A 20,439-nucleotide genomic window follows, 5' to 3' on the forward strand; every position below is an offset into this window, starting at 1 on the left:
TTTAGTTGCAGGCTGCTTTTAGAGGGGCAGCAGTAGAAGGTAATTATACAGTTGAACGCCTCTACAACGAAGTGTTTGGGACCTCCAAAATCCTTCGTTATACAGGTCACTTCGTTGCAAAGATTGCGCACCGTATACCGCTCGCAGTACTACAGCGTAATCACATTCAGCTAAGGGGAAAAAATGACAGAATAAACGTCGATATATATATCGACGTTTATTATATAAACGTCGTTATAATAATAACTTTATATATATATATATATATATATATATATATATATATATATATATATATATATATATATATATATATGTATATATACATATATATATATATATATATATATATATATATATATATATATATATATATATATATATATATATATATATATATATATAACACTATCGTTTCAAGTTGCTCTGCAGTGACAGCATGACATTATTCCCGACAGGAAAGTAGCGAGCGCAGTGGTTTTCAAGGAAGGAAACGCAAGCAAGACATATGACGATTATTGTTGTGTGGCAAATATACACCCCAAAGGGTGTACAATTGCTTAAGAGTGTATAGCCGCACCAATCCGATCCTTTTATCTGCAAGCTGGATCACGCGGTTAAACAACACAGTATACCCGAATGTCCCCACTGCAGCGAATAACCGCCTTAAAGCGCAGATTTTTATTTATTTATTTTTTGTTAAAGAACATTAAGCTTTCTATTTCTTTCTTTCTTTATTATTTTTTCGCGAGGTTTGGCGCGTCTGCTCGGTTGGCCTTTCGCCGGGTAAAGTGTCAGATTGGGGCGGATCCCGGAGGCAATGTAATGCGCGGTCGCCTGCGATGACGCGTGATGGCGTCTCCGCGTCTTGCCGTATTGGCTGGTACGGTCACGTAATCGCCGCTACTTCAAAACGCTGCGCTGAAGATTGTCAGTTTTATAGCGCTTAATAAACCGCTTCACGAAAGCATCGCTCCGTTCTAGTGGCCGATGTCATCGTTGCAGCTATATATATATATATATATATATATATATATATATATATATATATATATATATATATATATATATATATATATATATATATATATATATATATTGTGTTTGTGTGTGTGCGCGCGCGCCGTTGCTTTGGGTGCAAACTTAGGGCTCGCCTTTGATCGGCTTTCTCTACAACTTAACTTTTTAACTTCCAGAGCGCTTGCATGACCTTAGAGTGCTTGTGTAAACAACGATCTGCGACTTGGGTGACGGAAGCAGATGTTCTTTCTCGTTCGGCCTCACGGGCGTGATGCGCTCCCGTCTCTTCTTGTAAGCCGGCCTTCGCTATATGCCCGATGCCTCACGCATTCAGCCATGTTCGATTGCTGGCTGCGTGGTATTATAACAGGTGCACCGCGGAACACTCGTTGAATTCGTGCTCAAACGCAGTCACCGCGACCGTTCACGTAAAACATTATACGCCGAAAGCAAGCCTACTAGGAACGCGTCAGAGCATTACGTCGCACCTCATTGAGATCACGGACCCGCGGTGTAAACCCCGTTCACCAAGTGCAAGTTGCTGTTCAGAAGCTCACTCGACACACGTCCTGCTCCTTCTACAGGCGAATTGCAACTCACGGTGGTGTGTGTGGTTGTGTATAACATATGCCACGTGACTGGCTTCCCGTAGCTTCACGTACTTTCTTTTTTTTTGCACTTTGACACGCGTGATGCTAGCGCATTAAACAAAGAAGTACGCACAATGTATATGTCACCAACCCGCAGTTCACACCTTCGCCATTGTTGCATCGGTGAAACCCGGAAAGCTCTTTCTTTTTGTTTTTCCTTTTGTTGCTGGCTGCCGCTCGTGTATTGCTGGGGAAGGCCTTCCGCGCGCTTCCGTACCAACATGGGCGTGAACCGAGTACACACGTGTCGCAACGCAAAGAAACGCTGATTGGCACTTCCTCCTTTTGTACTGCGCAGCGCCAGATCCTCCTCCCCCCTCTCTTCTGCCGCGTTTGTGCACACGTAAATACAGAGCCGATCCCGTTTGTGTTTACCTATGTCCGCGCGCGCCAGAGCCGGTAGAGTTGCCGAGCTTTCACTGCAGTCGTTGCACAAAGATAAGCTTTCTGTCACCGTGTGCACTCTCTCCCTGACCTCCCCCCCCCCCCACCTTGCTTGCGTTATAGCTCTGCGCGAAGAAGAGCTGGCCAGAGCTGGGCGAACCACGATGGGACATCGATAGTCGTGCGCGTACGTGATCAAGACAATTGTTACAGGTCCACCATGCTGTGTAATTGAGCGGTGCTATACAAGGGCTGTATAAGACAGATACAGAATGTGACAACCAGCTACGCTAACGTTCATCTGCTCGTTTTCATGGCCGTCCGGGGCCAGAGATGCAGCAAGACGACGGCCGATAGTCAGTCGCACATACGTGACACCGAAGCACTATATGATTTGGAGTATATGTAGTCGATCTCCGGTGCTGGGACACTGAGTTACTCTGTACGGGGACTAAGAAATATGTATACGTAGTGTGCCAAACCATGGCGCTAAATTTACAACAGTTTTCCCGAGAAACGTATACATTATTTTTTTATGCATTCGCCTCCCACACCCTCTCCTCTTCGTATTCAAATGCAGTTAGGCAACGTGTAATGCTTAGAGCACATAACCAGCAGCCTATTCGGAACGTTAATTAATTATGGGGCTCTACGTGCCAAAACCACCTTCTGATTATGAGGTACGCCGTTGTGGAGGACTCCGGAGATTTCTACCACCTGGGGTTCTTTAACCTGCACCTGAGTCTAAGTACAGGGGTGTTTTCGCATTTCGCCCCCATCGAAATGCGGCCGCCGCGGCCGGGATTCGATCCCGCGACCTCGTGCTCAGCAGCCCAACACCGTAGCCACTGAGCAACCACGACGGGTCTATTCAGAACGTTTACCAAGGGAACGGAAACGCAGTAGAGAAGGCGGCAAGGCATTGACAATGACAGGTGGCACAATCGTATTATGGGAGATTACGAGGCGTGTAACACACGGAGTCAGTCGACATAAACAAGGACACTTGGAGATCGCCTGGGACACGGACCTTCGTTCTGCAGTTGACATAGTATAGAACGATGGCGATAATTCATCAAAACAGGGCGGTGACACATAGTCACCTGATTGCCTGGGCGAATCACTCAAGTAATCTGACATGCTTATCAATCTATCATCTTGCATACCGCTCCCTAATCTTGCCAATCTTTCTTACAAGACCTCTAAATATATACCTACCTTGTGCCGCTATCTAAGTCTGTAACGCATCCGGTCCTATCATTTTTTCTTCCATGCGTTTTTCTCCGCCGATGTACTCTTCAGTGTCTTCGCAATTATCTCGACTGATAACCGTGTGTATATGCGTCTATCCGCTTTGAATCCCAGCGCTTCTGGAAGGTGGACGTTACCTATACGAGTGTCTCGCTAAGTGAGATGAACCTTCGCATTCTATTGGGATGTGCCGCGCTGTCTCCGGATGTTTGCTGCATGCCGACCACACGCCTCATCCTGCATGTTGCGATTATTTGCTCCGCTATGGTTCTTCTTTCTTTTTCTTTGTTTTGGTCCACGGGCAACCAGCTTGGAGGGCCTGAAGTAGCAAGGCACTGCCTTTGTGTGTTATCGTACAGATTTTTTTCTGTCCCGCTTCTTTCCTGCCGTTTCTCGTAAATCTATCACGGTCTTTATTGTTTCGCGTCCTTCGCATGCAGTTTACCGTCTCTGTTCCTTTCACTTTTTTTTTTGATGCATGGAACTTAACACACGTGGAATGGAGCTCGCGCTGCCCCCTTGTCTGAAGTGGTCGCTGCGGTCCAGTGACTCCAGGGCTGTTCCCGAGCGAAAAAAAAAAAAATGCTTTCTTTGCAACTGGGCCCATCTCGGACGTCCCACTCGAATGCAATATAGAGCGTGAAGGATGTGCTCCGAAATGCGTCTTCGCCTCACAGCTTGCGGCAGGTTATCTTTTCGTCCACTTTCATTTCCTTTATTACCTTGTCATTTTTTTTTACGTTTACACTAAACGCATCCTTTAATTTCCACTTGCTTTATTGTCCGTCATCGCTGTCTCTTCGTATGGTGTTGTGTGACTAACGAACAATTTAACCACTCGGATCCCCCTTCATTGTTCCCGCTGGTGAGTCATAATCCAATGCGCAGTTTGTAGCTGTTAAGCTCCGTTAATTTGAATTCTCAAAAATCTAGTAAGCGCAATCGTTCACTTCTATATACGGGTCAAGCGTCTGATGCAGCGAGCATGCCTCGAATCTCACTGACAGGGCCAGGTGGTGGCGGCGGGGACGTGTTTACAATTATTTCTATTAAAGGGCCCCTCACCTGGCCACATATAAAATTGGATACCTCTATCCATTTGCTCCATCTTGCCTCCGCAAGCGAAATTAATTATTCCGTGCGTTCCTCCCATACCGGAGCTCGAGCATCGCGTGACGTATACGTCACAGGCCCCGCCTTCAATTTTTTTCCCCGCCCCTTTTTTTTGCTGCGCGGCGCACTTCCGCTGACGGCGTCGCGCGCGAGTTCTCGCCTTGTCTCGTTTTTGCGCGCTGTGCACGAGAACGACTGACTAGCGGTGTAAAGGCAGTGCTATACACGAACACTGAGACAGATATAGACATAAGCGCATCACAGAGCATTCATGGTCGCAGCGCAGGAACACGGTAGAAAATGACGTAGTTTCGCTCTCTGCGCGCGCGACTGCAAGACGTGGGAACAAGCAGACGAAACGGAAGTACGTCTGTCTTCCTGCGGTGCGAAGTATAACAAGAGCAAGCAGACATTCGGTTTATATGTGTTTATTATTTCTCTATAAACATTAATTCGTCTGTTGAAGCGAGAGATTTAACAAAGAACTGATCTTCCCTCGAATAACTTTTTTCTCTAAGTCACGTGCCACCATGATTGACGTCACTGCACTACCACGCATGTAGGCGCACCTACGCGATCGACGTCGACTGTCCGGCTGGGAGAGCGGCGCCCGCGAGGAGAAGGGGCAAAGATGGCGTTTGGTTTGAAATTTCAGCAGTGCGTTCAGTGGGGCTGGTTGGTTCATCTTTCGAATAAAAAATAGGAACAGCTCAAGAGGGGACGAGCGAGTAAGGAGAACAGGGCAGAGAACTGAAATTTCTGCTCTTCTTTCGTGACGCGTAAAGGTGCACGCACGATCGTTAGCGCGCATTGTATACACTGCGCTGGTCAGTTTGAAATGGCCAGACCTGTAGAGGGGTCATCGCCCCTTGAGCTAAGTGGTACGGGCGAAAGGTAAAAGAGGCGCTGGGGGGTATAGTCAAATAGAGTGTGCGAAGTTGCTCTTACGCGTAAAGAAGGAAAAAAATGGCTGTGGCTTAGCTAAGGTTAAGCCCAGGATGCGAAGCATACTAGCCTTTATTTTTAGTTGTTGAACCACTGTTTAGCCTGGTGAACTGCTGTTGCTTGGCTATATTTGGTTCGTCTAGACGAAGAAACAACTCATTGCAGGCGAGCGCACGAGCTGAGACCCGGCTATGTAGCTACGCGGCCGCAAGCGAGCGCATGAGTTGAGCCTCCGCTTTTGCAGCTGTTATGACGTCATATGGTAGCTACGTGGCCGCGCAGCAAGGAAGAGCGTGGTTGTGCGGCTAGTATGCTTCGCATAAAAAAGGATACATGAAAGAAAAAGAAAAAAACGGATCTGCGCATCCGGGTCAAGGATGCGATGGAGCCAGGTGTTCAAGTCCGCTGGCCGAGACAGAGACCAGGGGAGGTCCGCACGATGTGCTGCAGGTCTGCTGGGGCGCGGTCAAGGAGGCGCTGGGTTATGCATATAGGCTGTCGACTGCCAAGTGTGTCATTGTGAAACGGGGTACACATTGTTTCACGGACGCGCAAGCTTATTATGCATCACCCGACTGCTCGAGAATGTGTCGCAAGTCGTACATGCGTATGTACGGCAATAGCTCTTTCAATCCTTTTCCTAGGAAGTATAAGTACGTGTACGATCGGCACGCCCGCGCGTATAGTGTAGTACGTGCGAACTTTTTTTGCCGGGGCAAACTGCGCGCACCGGTGCGGCTCGCGAGGAATCAACGGACGTGGGATCATTCATTTTCAATGCGGCGACGGCGGCGGCGTGGTCCCCCATCGCTTCGCGGGCGCGTTCGTCCGCCGTGGTCGATGCCGCGCCCGATTCGAGCGGGCATTCGGAGACTCGAGAGAGAGGAGGCGCTCGCGTACGTCTCCGCTTTTAATTTAAAGCTACGCGCTTTCTTTTTTCAGAGAATTACCTCCCGGGCTTCGCTGACCGTTGCTGCTGTTCTCTCTCTCTCTCTCTCTCTCTCTCTCTCTCTCTCTCTCTCTCTCTCTCTCTCTCTCACACACACACACACACACACTCACACACACTCACACACACACACACACTCACACACACGCACTCTCACACACACGCACTCTCACACACACGCACTCTCACACACACACACTCTCACACTCACTCACTCACACTCACTCACTCACACTCACTCACTCACACTCACTCACACGCACGCACACTCACTCACTCTCACTCACTCTCACTCACTCTCACTCACTCACTCACTCACTCACTCTCACTCACTCACTCACTCACTCACTCACACTCTCACACTCAAACACACACACACACACACACACACACACACACACACACACACACACACACACACACACACACACACACACACACACACACACACACACACACACACACACACTATAATTACGTGCGGGGACTCCGGGGAAGGGGGGTGACTTGGGTGACTTTCCTGCCCGACACTTCCAGGTCACGAACGGCATGCGTGGTCGGCTCGACGTAGCGTTCATAACAGGAAAGTTAGCGATCGCAGAGTTCACGAAGGAAGTGCAATCAAGGCAGATGATTATTGTTTCGCTACTAAGATTTACACCCGCGAGCAAGAAGTGTACGGACCACAGGGTCGCCGAAAATGCTGAATTTCTTCGTAATTAACGCGCCTAAACAGAAACTGACGAGTTACTAGAAGAATTACTAATGCCAAGTTTAGCCAGCACTCTTTAGTTTCAAGTTGCAGTCACAGATAGAGGAGAAAATGAGTTCTATCGAGCAGTCCCTGGTCCGTATACTTTTGCTCACGGGTGTACGTACCACACAAGGGCTGTAAGCTGTTCAGTTGCAAGCGGGTTATACGGTTTGCCACAGAGACTATGCACGTTTTATGCATAAAAAAAATGTACTCGTTCAGTGAACCTGAGTACAAACAAACAAACAAGAATTGGCCTAACCTTAGCAGTGGTGCAGTGGCAGCAAACATAAGAAAAAAAAGCGCCCCCCCCCCCCCCGCGGTCCTCCCCGCTCTCTTCAACATTTCAGATTCATCCATAAAGCTGCTTCTTGCGCGAACAAACGACCAACGTCCATGTTCCAGCTGTTTTCTCTTCTGGCGTGCGTTTCCCAATTTGTGAATTTCTCATCTAGCTATAAGCACAATCGGAGGTTTCCCGATACGTACGCAACACGTTAAAAAAAATTAAAAAAAAAACGCGGCAGTGCGTTACGCTCCTGTAACACGCGAAGGCGAATGCATGCTGCACACGTGGTTACACGTGACAAAACACGTGATGCACACGTGCATTAAGATATACGATCGGAGGGGTGAGACTTCTTGCAAAACATAACGAGCTGCATAGTGATGTGAACGCATTGCTCTTTAGGTCATTCTCCTCAAGGACACATGCATGCACCTAATGCATATACCTAAAGGTTCTTCCGTTCTTTATCTAGTTCTCTTTCTTTTCCTCATTTCCCTTTCTTCCTTTCTTTCTTTCTTTTTCTTTCTTGGTTCTCTCTTGTCTTTTCGTTCCTTCTTTCTTTCGATTCTTTCATATTCAGCCATTGCATCTTTGTTTGCCTACGGGGGCATGAGCTATTCCTGATGTTGGTTTCCTTTCTTTCTTTACCTCGTTCTTTTTTTTTTCTTTCGTGCCGTCATTCATATTCAGGCATTGCATCTTTGCTTGCTTACTGGAGTATGAGCCATTCCAGATTTTTTTTTTTCGGTTATGAGCCATTGCAACGAGCCACTTAAGGCTAACGCCTTAATGCTTGTTTACGCGGGTATGAGCTGTTCCGATATTTTTTTTTTTTTTTTTGCGGTATGAGCTATTGCTGACCATGATATCTTTTTTTTTTTTTTGCTCCACGCGTCTTTTTTTTTTTTGTCATTGACCCAGACACCGCCTTTTTCGGGTATTCGCCATTGCAACGAGCCACATAAGGCTTTCGCCTTATATGGGGGTGAAATGCGAGAACACCCGTGTTCTTAGATTTTTAGGTGCACGTTAAAGAACCTCAGGCGGTCCAAATTTCGGGAGTCCCCCGCACTATACCGCGTGCCTCATAATCATATCGTGGCTTTGCCACGTAAAACCCCACAATCTAATCTTTAAGGCTTTCGCCATGCAAACAAAAAGTTATCGCTTTCATCGGAAGCTCCGATTCTTTATCTTGGCCTGCGTAACGTGCTACGCTCGGCGCCTGAAATGTATGCGAACCGTGCAACCATTATCAATACGCGGCAAACGACGAATACGCCGACCACTCTTGACGTATCCGATTGGCCGTATAGTCTAAAGCTCACAACGGCCTATCTCGCGGGATAACCTCTGGGATGTCATCATCATCATCATCATCAGCCTGGTTACGCCCACTGCAGGGCAAAGGCCTCTCCCATATTTCTCCAACAACCCCGGTCATGTACTAATTGTGGCCATGCCGTCCCTGCAAACTTCTTAATCTCATCCGCCCACCTAACTTTCTGCCGTCCCCTGCTACGCTTCCCTTCCCTTGGAATCCAGTCCGTAACCCTTAATGACCATCGGTTATCTTCCCTCCTCATTACATGTCCTGCCCATGCCCATTTCTTTTTCTTGATTTCAACTAAGATGTCATTAACTCGCGTTTGTTCCCTCACCCAATCTGCTCTTTTCTTATCCCTTAACGTTACACCTATCATTCTTCTTTCCATAGCTCGTTGCGTCGTCCTCAATTTGAGTAGAACCCTTTTCGTAAGCCTCCAGGTTTCTGCTCCGTAGGTGAGTACTGGTAAGACACAGCTATTATACACTTTTCTCTTGAGGCATAATGGCAACCTGCTGTTCATGATCTGAGAGTGCCTGCCAAACGCACCCCAGCCCATTCTTATTCTTCTGATTATTTCTGTCTCATGATCCGGATCCGCAGTCACTAACTGCCCTAAGTAGATGTATTCCCTTACGACTTCCAGTGCCTCGCTGCCTATTGTAAACTGCTGTTCTCTTCCGAGACTGTTAAACATTACTTTAGTTTTCTGCAGATTAATTTTTAGACCCACTCTTCTGCTTTGCCTCTCCAGGTCAGTGAGCATGCATTGCGGTTGGTCCCCTGAGTTACTAAGCAAGGCAATATCATCAGCGAATCGCAAGTTACTAAGGTATTCTCCATTAACTTTTATCCCCACTTCTTCCCAATCCAGGTCTCTGAATACTTCCTGTAAACACGTTGTGAATAGCATTGGAGAGATCGTATCTCCCTGCCTGACGCCTTTCTTTATTGGGATTTTGTTGCTTTCTTTATGGAGGACTATGGTGGCTGTGGAGCCGCTATAGATATTTTTCAGTATTTTTACATATGGCTCGTCTACACCCTGATTCCGTAATGCCTCCATGACTGCTGAGGTTTCGACAGAATCAAATGCTTTCTCGTAATCAATGAAAGCTATATATAAGGGTTGGTTATATTCCGTACATTTCTCTATCACCTGATTGATAGTGTGAATATGATCTATTGTTGAGTAGCCTTTACGGAATCCTGCCTGGTCCTTTGCTTGACAGAAGTCTAAGGTGTTCCTGATTCTATTTGCGATTACCTTAGTAAATCGTTAACCTTAGTACCTCTGGGATGTAAGCCCGACAAAAAAAGAATACACACACAAAAAAACACGAAAGAGCGAAACGAAAGAACAGGGAAAGCTCGAACCCTTGACATCGCGAAGCGTGTCTATAATGAAGCGTTGGCGCTACCATGTAAGCTCTCTCGCCTCGCACAATAGCCAGGCTTCCTCGTCGACATCGCTTATGTAGTTCTCGGTTGCCCGTGAATTAGCCCTCCCCCTCCACACACACACACATGTACCTTCTCTCGCATCGTCTTTGCCAAGGGAATGCGATAAGTGCTTAGCATGCGGAAGTGCTCCGTGCTGTCAAGACAAACATGGCGTCTCGCGATGACTTCTTGCCATGGATATATATATATATATATATATATATATATATATATATATATATATATATATATATATATATATATATATATATATATATATATAATGTACACGACATGCATCAGGTCGCGGTCGTTTCAATGGCAGTCTCCCGTTCGAATCGTTGGATCCATGAATCTGAGCCGAGCTTTCGTATTTGCCGACTTTGAAGACGACGGGTTGATGGGCCAAGGTTTGAACCTACGCGATCGGTGTTGAGGCGGTAAGAGGCATGAGGGCACTAATCACGTTAGGGGGAACATAGATCCTAGTTAGACTTCTTTTTTCATGAGAGATTGAACAAGAATGTGGAGCTATACGTAAGGGTCCCATGAACAACAATACAGCGCGGACAGTAGGAATAACGAACGAGTGTGCCGAGTAAAAAATAAACAAACAAATAAAAATAGAATATAACGTGACGAGAATCATAAGGCAGCATCCAGATCGCGCGGCAGGTTGTCCTGTTAGCGTAAGCTCACGTGCTAATACGGAGAACGTGCAGCCAGCGCTAAAACGCAAGGACAGAGCAGAAGACTTCGTTACGTGTTTTGTGTTTTCAACGTGCTTCCACATCGTCTGGCCCAGTAATGAAAGATTCTCGCGAACACTTCTGTTGCCGTTAACGGGACTGACTAGATAGGCTCGAGCGAACGTTGTATTGTAACGCCTTCTCTTTTAATTCGGCTATAGGAACGGTAAGAACGCGACAGACGCTGTAACAATGTGCAACACGTCAACCCGTGTGTCTCGTCGTTAACGAAAGTCTACAGTTGTAATTTACAGTTGTTTATTTGCTGTGATCCAATTACGTCGGCATCGGGCGGACGTTGTCGGTTATGGCTTATTCTCTTTCGAATTGGCGCTACATAGGAATGGCGATAGCGTGGTGGTCTCGTAAGGACAAACGTTTCAGTGTCCGTATACCGTGGAGGTGTGTCTTATGGTTAGTGCGGGCCCTGGTAAAAAGTTGACATATGCGTGTAATCAGTCTCTCTCTCTCTCTCTCTCTCTCTCTGTATGGCGTCGTGTTCCGTCGGAGTTTTTTTACAAATGGTAAAGTTGACGAGTTGGCAACCATATAGGCATTGAGGCCGTCGGCTTCCAGTGAAATCCACCACTTTAGCGAGACGCGTGGAGTTTGGTAAGGATGGTGGCGCCCTCCCCCTCCCTCCTCCTCCTTCCCTTCCCGCTTCCTCCTCGCCCCCTCCATCGCCTCCTCTCTCGCTCGGCCGCGTGCATCATTCTGATCATTCTCTCGAGCAAAGTTGCATCAGCGCCCAGCGCGGCGGCGACCGGTTCTCGACCGAGATACGTACTTAACGCCGCTGCACGATGCTTGGACGCCTTCCAAGCCGAGGTGCACGTCTTCCGTGTGTGTTGCAAACCGATGGAAGTTCGAGAGAGAGCCTGCATGTGTACGTGGAGCGGCCTTAAAGGCTGTTGCACGTGCAGTGGGCTACCCGGGAAGTTTATCCTCGATCTGGCGCGAAATGAGTTTTCTCGGAAGAACAAGAAGAAAAAAAAAGTATACGAAGAAATAAATGCTGGCGCTTTTGTGTGCCCAACTATGTGTGCCCGCAGAGTCTCGGTTGGCTAATCGAAATTCGTTCGCTTATGTAGAATGCAGGTTTGCTTGAGAAATCCCGAACCTTGCCGAGTCCTTCAAAGAAAAAAAAATATATTTTTTTTCTAGAGGAGTTATCAGGAGGTGTGGCATACGCACTCTACTTCATTTTAATTAAGCCATTCCTCGGCTGCACTCTGTGCAACACCGCGTTCATTTCTTTCCTTTTGTTCTTTTTCCTTTCCTCCACGCTGTGTTTTCGGCATCTCCGTGCTCTCCCCTATACGGATGTATCCGGTTGCGAAGCGTGGGGAACGTATCATTGTGCTTACGTCAAAGGCGTTGGCGCTCCCCAGTTTGACAGATTGTGGCTGATTTTTTTCATTAGTAGTTAAGGTTAGCATACTTAGTCCGAAGCAAATTGTTCGTAACTAACTTTGTCAGTGAGCGTTCTTATTAAAAACGTAAATGGCTGTACAGCGTCTGGGCTCCAGCAGCTGTATGTGCGTGTAACTTCCTAAAGGTTACCAAAGGAGGTTAACAAAGTAGCCCGAGAACAAGCCGAGGACCGCACAAAGAGCGATTGAACGAAACGTGTTCGGCATTAACGTTAAGAGACAGGAAGATTGCGGTGTGGATCATATAGATCAAACGGAGATAGCCGATATTTCATATTTGACATTAAGAGAAAGAGATGGACCTGGGCAGACCATGTAATCCATAGGGCCATTAGATAACCGGTACATCATTAGAGTGGCAGGTATGGGTGCCAAGGGAAGGGAAGCGCAGTCGATGATGGCAGAAAACTAAGTGGTGCGCTGAAATGAGGAAATTTGCCGGTGCAAGTTGGAATCATTTAGCGGAAGACAGAGATAATTGGAGATCGCAGGGGGAGGTCTTCGTCTTGCAGCGAGCTTAAAAATAGGATTATGATGATGATGCTTATGATTATGATGACGACGACGACGACCTTCTTAGCTGCACATCTGTACTTTGCTAATATGCCCTCCGGTTTGCGTGGCTCTCGAGCTTTCAGTGTAAGAAAGTTGCTGGAAAGTTAATCCGGCAGTTTTATTGTAAAACTAATTCGTCGAGTAGCCACCTCCGGCGAGGTTCTCGTGCAACCTAATAGTACGCGCGCGATGCGTTCGCGAAGAAACTTCGCGAACGCATCCATGATCTCAACAAGCAAGCAGCTGAATACGCGTCCAAGCTGTGCAGAGAGAACTGGCTGAGCGTGTGTGATGGACTGCAGGGCACCCTTTCTACCAGGAAGACGTGGTGCCTCCTTCGTCACCTGATCGATCCTCTCGGCAGCAAGAGCGCCACTAATCGAAGCCTCACACGCACCCTCAACAACTATACTGGGGGTGCCGACAAACTCATCAACGACCTGAAGGCCAAGTACCTGAAAACGGAGAAGGGTGATATCGCACCTCCCGACTACGCAGGACCTACCAATGAAGCGTTAGATAAGCCATTCACTGACACCGAGTTGATCTCAGCAATCTCCGAGAGCAACAGGGGCAGCGCGCCGGGACCCGATTCCATTACCTACAAGTTACTTAACAACCTCGAGCACAAGGCCCGCAGACAGCTGCTCGAGTATATGAACCGGGTCTGGGAGTCTGGCAATCTTCCACACGAATGGAAAGAGGCAGAAGTCCGCTTCATACCCAAGCCTGGGAAGACACCTCACATCGACAACATGCGACCGATATCCCTCACGTCCTGCGTGGGGAAGGTCATGGAACGTATGGTACTTAAGAGGTTGCAGCGACATCTTGATGCCACCGATCAGATGCCAGAGACAATGTATGGCTTTAGGCAACACCTGGGCACCCAGGATGTTCTCGTACAACTCAACGAACTGGTAATTAAGCGAGCAACGAAGCAGGCGCCGCGAGCGATACTAGCGCTAGACCTCACAGGGGCATTTGATAACGTCACACATGAAAGTGTCCTCCGCAACCTGCGCAACACGGGTTGTGGAGTGAAAACTTACAACTACATCCGAGACTTTCTTCGTAACCGAACGGCAAGGATCAGAATAGGAGAGGAGACATCCCAACCGATCTACCTGGGGGATCGAGGAACGCCGCAAGGTTCGGTCCTTTCCCCCCTGTTATTTAACATGGCTCTCTTGCCGTTGCCCAAGCTTCTCGAATCAATAGATGGTCTGGGCCACGCATTACATGCCGACGACATCACCCTCTGGACTGCGAGGGCAGGGTCGGATGGCTGGATAGAAAACACGCTACAAAAAGCGGCTGACACGATCAACAGCTATGTGAAGACATGTGGCCTTTGCTGTTCGCCTCAAAAATCGGAGCTGACCGTTGTCAGACCACGTGCATCAAGTACCCAAGCAGAAAATATAGAAATCACTTTGGAAGGGAACCGGATCCTCCCGGTACCACAACTCAGGATCCTGGGCCTCCTGATCCAGGCAGACGGCAAGGCAACAGCCATGATTAGAAAAATGAAGCTCACGTCAGACCAAATCTTGAACATGATCAGACGAGTGGCCAACAGGCGGAGGGGTCTGAAGGAATCGGACACCTTGCGCCACGTTGAGGCCTTTGTTATATCACGAATCGTCTACGCGGCGCCGTACCTGCAGCTCCTCAAGAAGGACGTCTTACTACTTGACGCAATAATCAGGAAAGCCACGAAGCAGGCCCTGGGTATTCCCATAAATTCATCCACGACAAAATTACTTCAAATGGGAGTCCACAACACAGTAGCCGAGCTCGTAGAAGCCCACCTATCCAATCAAAGGGTACGCCTTAGCCAGACCAAGGCGGGCAGAAGCGTCCTCCGCAAGCTAGGATGGCAAGAATCGCACTACACCCGCCACGACCAATTACCCGAAAAGCTGAGTGAGAAGTTGGAATGCAAACCACTACCACGCAACATGAACCCCACAAGGCATGCCGGACGACGCGACGCCCGCGCAAGAGCCATCTCCAGGACCCTGGAGGAAGACGACACTGTTTTATATACAGACGCCTCTCTATCGAAACGCTCCACGAGGGCAACAGTCGTGGTCACCGGGCTAGAAAAGCTGGTCACCTGCGCATCAATCTACACTCCGTCTTCGGAGGAAGCAGAAGAAGCAGCGATAGCTCTCGCACTCCTGCAACCAAACGTCACCAAGATCGTCACGGACTCACAAGCTGCATACAAGAACTACAGATCTGGCTGGGTGTCCCTTGGGGCACTAAAATTTCTTTGTAAAGCTACGCCTCCTAAACAAGCAATCGAATTAGTTTGGGTCCCGGCTCACTCCTTAGTTGAGGGCGATGAATATGCTCATCAACAGGCCCGAGCGCTAAACTCCCGGGCCAACGAGGAGGAGGCATGGAAATGGCAACCCATCACAAATTACAGAGATATAGTCAGATATTACAGGGACGGCAGGAAGACATTCCCGCACCCCCACCACTCCTTGACCAGAGCCGAACAAACAATATACAGGCAAATCCAGGCAGGATCCTTTCCCCACCCCTGCCTCCAGAACAAAATGTACCCAGAGAGATATAAGAACACATGTCCTCACTGCAATGCATTAGGCACCCTTGGGCACGTCATAGGAGAGTGCAATTTTTCCATTGACCACCCCCCACCTATACCCATAACTAACCCCCCTGCTATCCCCACTCTTTCCGAGCGATGGGAGATCATGCTGTCCAGCCCCGCCCTGGAAGACCAGCTCCGACTGATCCACAGGGGCCAGGCGGCCCTGGAAGCATATGGAGCCCGCGAAGAGGGAGCCACCCCATCATGGTACGCCCACACTAGCGACAAAAACGCGCGCGACACGCCGCACGCGGCAAGCGCCCGCGCGGCAGACGCGTGCGGGCAAGTCCACAGTCGCGTTTTGCGGCACGCGGCAGCGGCCCGTGGAGTCCCGCGTTGTCTCGTTCCATTCGATACTTCTCGCGACAACGCGCTCTCCGTTCTGGCCATTTCGTCTTCCATCGGAAGTGTCTGTGTTTTTTTGCGCCACTGCCGGCCACGCTCAGGCATGTCGGATACGGACGAGGAGCTACTGGTGACTGTGAACACTATAATACTTGTTTGTTCTTTACTTGTGCGACGCCGACGTGCCAGACAGCGGACGAGAAAGTTTTGAGTGCGGTACAGGGACACTGAGGGCCAGGCGCACACTCTGCTTCCCCACCTTCACCAATTACTCACCTGTCATGCCAAACTGCTGTCCATAATGTGCCAGCGGTTGGCGCGCAGCTCCTTGTCCGACGCTCGATTTATCATAGAGGTACGCATACCCGCGAACGGTTTCCAAAAACGCCTCCATTGCGAGGCGAATTCTTCGTCGACGCCTCAGTGGCGGTGTGGTAAGGCTTAACAAAAACAGCCCCCTTGACTGGAAATGGCCTCTGAGATTTTACGGCGCGCGTGTCACTGTTCAGTCTCAGAGCCCATAGATTATGATTCTTTGCTTATGCGACAGGTGGCGCCACAACAGCGCGGCTCGTAAAGCGGCTCGCTTCTGATTGGTGGACGTTTCGCGTCTGCCGCGAAAAATGGGTCTCGCACCCATTCGCGCGTTTGCCGCGCGTTGCTGCCGCTTTTCGTGAATTTGCCGCGCGCGACACGCCGCGCGCGGCGAGCGGTGCTGTCGCGCGCGTTTTTGTCGCTAGTGTGGACGTACCATCAGACGCTTAACGCGTTTCAGTTCGCAATGGACCAGTAAAGTTGTTTCTCTCTCTCTCTTCAGCGCGACGAAGTTTTAGTTTGTCCCTACACGTGATTGTCATTCACGAAATGCTGTGTTGTTACCGGGCGCGTAAACTTGAGCAGCCGGGTTGGTGGCACCATCTTGCGGCGCAAAGAATAACCGCAGAGGACAGTGTTATTATTGCTGTAACGTACTATATGTGCTGCTTAACAGCTGGTGTCAAGCGTGGGGTGCGGCGCAACCGACAACGTGCAGTTCTCTTTTGCATTGCTTCGGCGAGAACAGCCCAAGCACCACAAGAACGTTTCACGTGTTGTTGTACGAAGTGTCGCAGGATGTCTCAATCTGCCGTCTACGTTTACCGTAACACGGTGCAGTCGAGCTCCTCTAAAACGGACGTCTCTACAACGAAATTACCTATATAACGAAGGACTAATTCTGTCCCGGTTCTATATATTGTGAGCTGTGCGGTGCGCGACCCTTAACAACGAAGTGACCCGTATAACGAATGATTTGGGAGGCCCCCCAATCTCTAAGACTCTCGAGTGATCTCTAAGAACTCTAAGGCTCTCGAGGTTCAACAGTTTCACACTGTCTCTTCCTCTTCTTGCCACTCGCAGGTTCACGCGCACATCATCAGCTCGCTGCGCAAGGAGATGCCGTCCATGTTCGGCAAGGACAGCAAGAAGAAGGAGCTCATCAAGGGCCTGGGCAACCTGTACGCCGAGATCCAGCGCGAGCAGCAGATCTCGCCGGGCGACTTCCCCGACCTGCGCGAGATGCAGGAGAAGCTGGCGCAGCACGACTTCACCAAGTTCCACGCGCTCAAGCCGCGGCTCCTGGAGACGGTGGACCGCATGCTGGCCGAGGACATCGCCCAGCTGATGGCCATGATACCGCACGAGCAGACCGAGCAGCGGGACGACGCCGTGGTCAAGGGCGGCGCGTTCGACGGCCTAGAACAGAGTCCGTTCGGCTACGGCCGCGGCGAAGGCGTCGACGCCGGCTCCCTGGAACCGGACTGGATCGTGGCCCGGGAGCGGTTCAAGTACGACGAGCTGTTCAGCTCGCTGGGTCCCGTGGACGGCAAGATTTCGGGGGCCGCGGCGAAGGGAGAGATGGTGAAGAGCAAACTGCCCAACTCGGTGCTGGGCAAGGTTTGGAAGCTGTCGGACCTCGACAAGGACGGCATGCTGGACGCCGACGAGTTCGCGCTCGCGATGCATCTGATCAGCGTGAAGGTGGCGGGACACGATCTGCCCACGGAGTTGCCCGAACACCTGATACCCCCGTCGAAGAGGCCCTTCGCGGCCGCTTAGCCCCCTTTGTTTGCAAAAAAGAAAAAATGCAGGTCGGAATAAAGAGAAGAGTTGCTATTCGTGTTAAAAAACGGGGGCCAGCTAGGCGCGCGCGGATTCTGCTGTGTCGCCGCTTGCGCCGCCTGTCGGCGATAGCGCGCAAGTTGTCCGGCTGGGAAGCAGCTCGGGAATGAAAGGGGAAAGGGCGTCGACGTCTTCTCCTGCGGCCTTAGAAAGGTGCGCTCCCTTCTAAACAACCCCCTTTAGCAGGAACGATGCGTCGCGTTTTGGCGATGCAAGATCACGACGTCCGAGTGTTACGCAGCGACCTCTGTTGCCTTTGGGGGGCGCACGTCCTTAACTGCGTGAGCCTTTTGCTGTCTTTTTTTTTTTTTTACTTAAAGAGAAAGGAAAAAGGAGAGAGTTGGCTGTTTATCTGGCGATAACTCGAGACGGGTAGTGCCAGTCGGTGCCTATGCACGTTTGGGTCCATGTTTTAAATAAAAAGGTGTATGTCACGCATGGAAGGAGTGTCTTGTGTTTTGTGTCGGGCGTCGTAGCGTTCGTGCCGTTAAGATCCAGTGGTGGGGAGCGCGCGCGCCCCGCTTGCTTTATTGACATTGTGAAGAGGCACTTAGGAGGTGACTGAAATTGCTCGCCTAATTTTTTTTAGATGTACTCGGCCGTTTGTGCTTTGAGCTGTCTTATCGCCACACTTGCCGAGCTTGGATGATCGTGCATGTGCATGGGGTGCGTGGCTTAGACGTGCTCATTGTTTACTGAACAGCTGGGACGTGTACGCCACCTCGTGTACTGGTGGCAGTTGTTCCGATGTGTTGATAGACAGACAAAGAACTTTAATTACAAGGTCCTGAGAAGCTTTGCCCTGGGGCAGAGCTGCGGGCCGCTCCCACGTGGGGGCGGGTAGGCCGAGCCTAACCGCCGCATCGTGGGCTCACTGGACAGCCCAGGTTTGACGTGAAAGTGCTATCCAAACCTGGCCCTTTTCCACACAATCACTCCAGAGGCCTTTAGCTCTACTTGCCCCGACTGTGGGGCTGTTAACAATCTCGCACACATGCTCTGGCGATGCCCCTCGTTACAGGGACCCAATCGCATCACAGAAGAAGAATGAAGCTCTGCCGATGTGTTGAAGAGCGAATAGAATACGGGCACGTGCAGCACCGCTCTTCCGAGGAAGCCTCTGTTTCGTGGTGTTTCGTGGCAGGTAGCCAGGAGTGGAGCGAAAGTTAGTTACAGTATGCTGAAGGGGACCGCCAACTCGATTGTGAACAGTATTACAGGCGTTGACAACGTATGATGAAAGAACTCCAGTGGCGTAGCTGAAAAAAAAAAAAAGTGTGGCTACGCCACTGGAGGGCGCCACAGAATTGCGATAATTGTGTGTGCTTTTGAAGTCGAAGCGCAGATCGAGGTTAGTTTTGAAGAAAGACTACATGGGTGAAAAGAACTGGTCAGCTAAAGTGCACAAATATCTGTACCTCAAAAGCCATGGTAGACACGGAATGGAGGAAGAGGTCACGAAGGTTGGCAGCCAAGTACAGGGTACGTAACAAAGTAATAGATAACCAGGTGTCATAAAATAGAAAGTGAGACAGACACCAAATTAGAAATTGGATATGTTATTGCCCTTGGGCAATAACATACCGGAGCAAAAGAAAGAGTACGCCACAAAATGAAATGCGTGTGTGTTGCAAAAAAAAAATATTCTAGCAAAATCTTCCCTGGGAGTTGCGCCTACGTATGCGTAAGCATTGCGCCACTTGCTCATCTCTACGCAGAGCGGCGTCATTATCAATGTTACGAAACAATGCGACCAGTATAAATGGCAGCGCTGCGAGGACACGAACTCCTGTGGACGCAAGCAAACTACTGCAGGTGGCGGCGCCAGGTGCGCTCATGACGTTCCGATTATAAGCTGTTCTCGCTCTTTAGCGCCTTATCCATCTGCGTCCAACCGTTATCAACTGTGATCAGCCATGCTTCAGCGGCGGTTGCGTATGGCGCGGGCGCTATCTTTAAAGAGATCTGCGATGGGGACAGAATTGCGCCATGTACTGATAGCTTCGTGTGCGCTGTGTTCTCGCCGCTTCGAGTTGAAGCGAGGCGCACGGGCCCTGTCTCGAAAGCGATGAGGGCACAGTGCGCCGAGTGCTGATAGCTTCGTGTGCGCTGTGCCCTTGCCGCTTAGGCCGTGTTGAAGCGACAGGCAGCACGAAGTTCAATGCGGTCGGTGCTGCCGGCCCTATCTCGAAAGCGATCGTTTTACGTAACGGGATGACGGATTGGTTTCCCCGTTGGGTAGGCGTAGAAATGCTTACGCATTAAAAAGTATAAGCCTGGGAATGACTCTACACATCATAATGGAGTGCCAAGATATTGTAGCGAAGAAGGGGGACGGCATCCTCCACCGCAATGTTACGCGAAGGAAGAGTCGGTAAGACGAGCAACTATTTACAGGTCATGTTTGCAACAGCGGTTGCAACAGCGCTGACCGGTTAGATTG

General features: G+C 49.6%; 1 protein-coding gene across 1 annotated transcript in view; it reads left to right on the forward strand.

Annotated features, from left to right (window-relative positions):
• Past1 (putative achaete scute target 1) overlaps window positions 1-18,434 on the forward strand; it is a 47,480-nt gene extending 29,046 nt beyond the window's left edge. The window contains exon 2 of the mRNA XM_065451034.1: window positions 17,235-18,434. Within this exon, the coding sequence (XP_065307106.1) occupies window positions 17,235-17,933 (699 nt within the window). The 3' untranslated portion in view covers window positions 17,934-18,434. The remainder of the gene's footprint in view (window positions 1-17,234) is intronic.
• Window positions 18,435-20,439: the final 2,005 nt, after the last annotated feature.

Source organism: Dermacentor albipictus, chromosome 7, assembly GCF_038994185.2.
Source record: "Dermacentor albipictus isolate Rhodes 1998 colony chromosome 7, USDA_Dalb.pri_finalv2, whole genome shotgun sequence".
Classification (NCBI taxonomy): Eukaryota; Metazoa; Arthropoda; class Arachnida; order Ixodida; family Ixodidae; genus Dermacentor; species Dermacentor albipictus.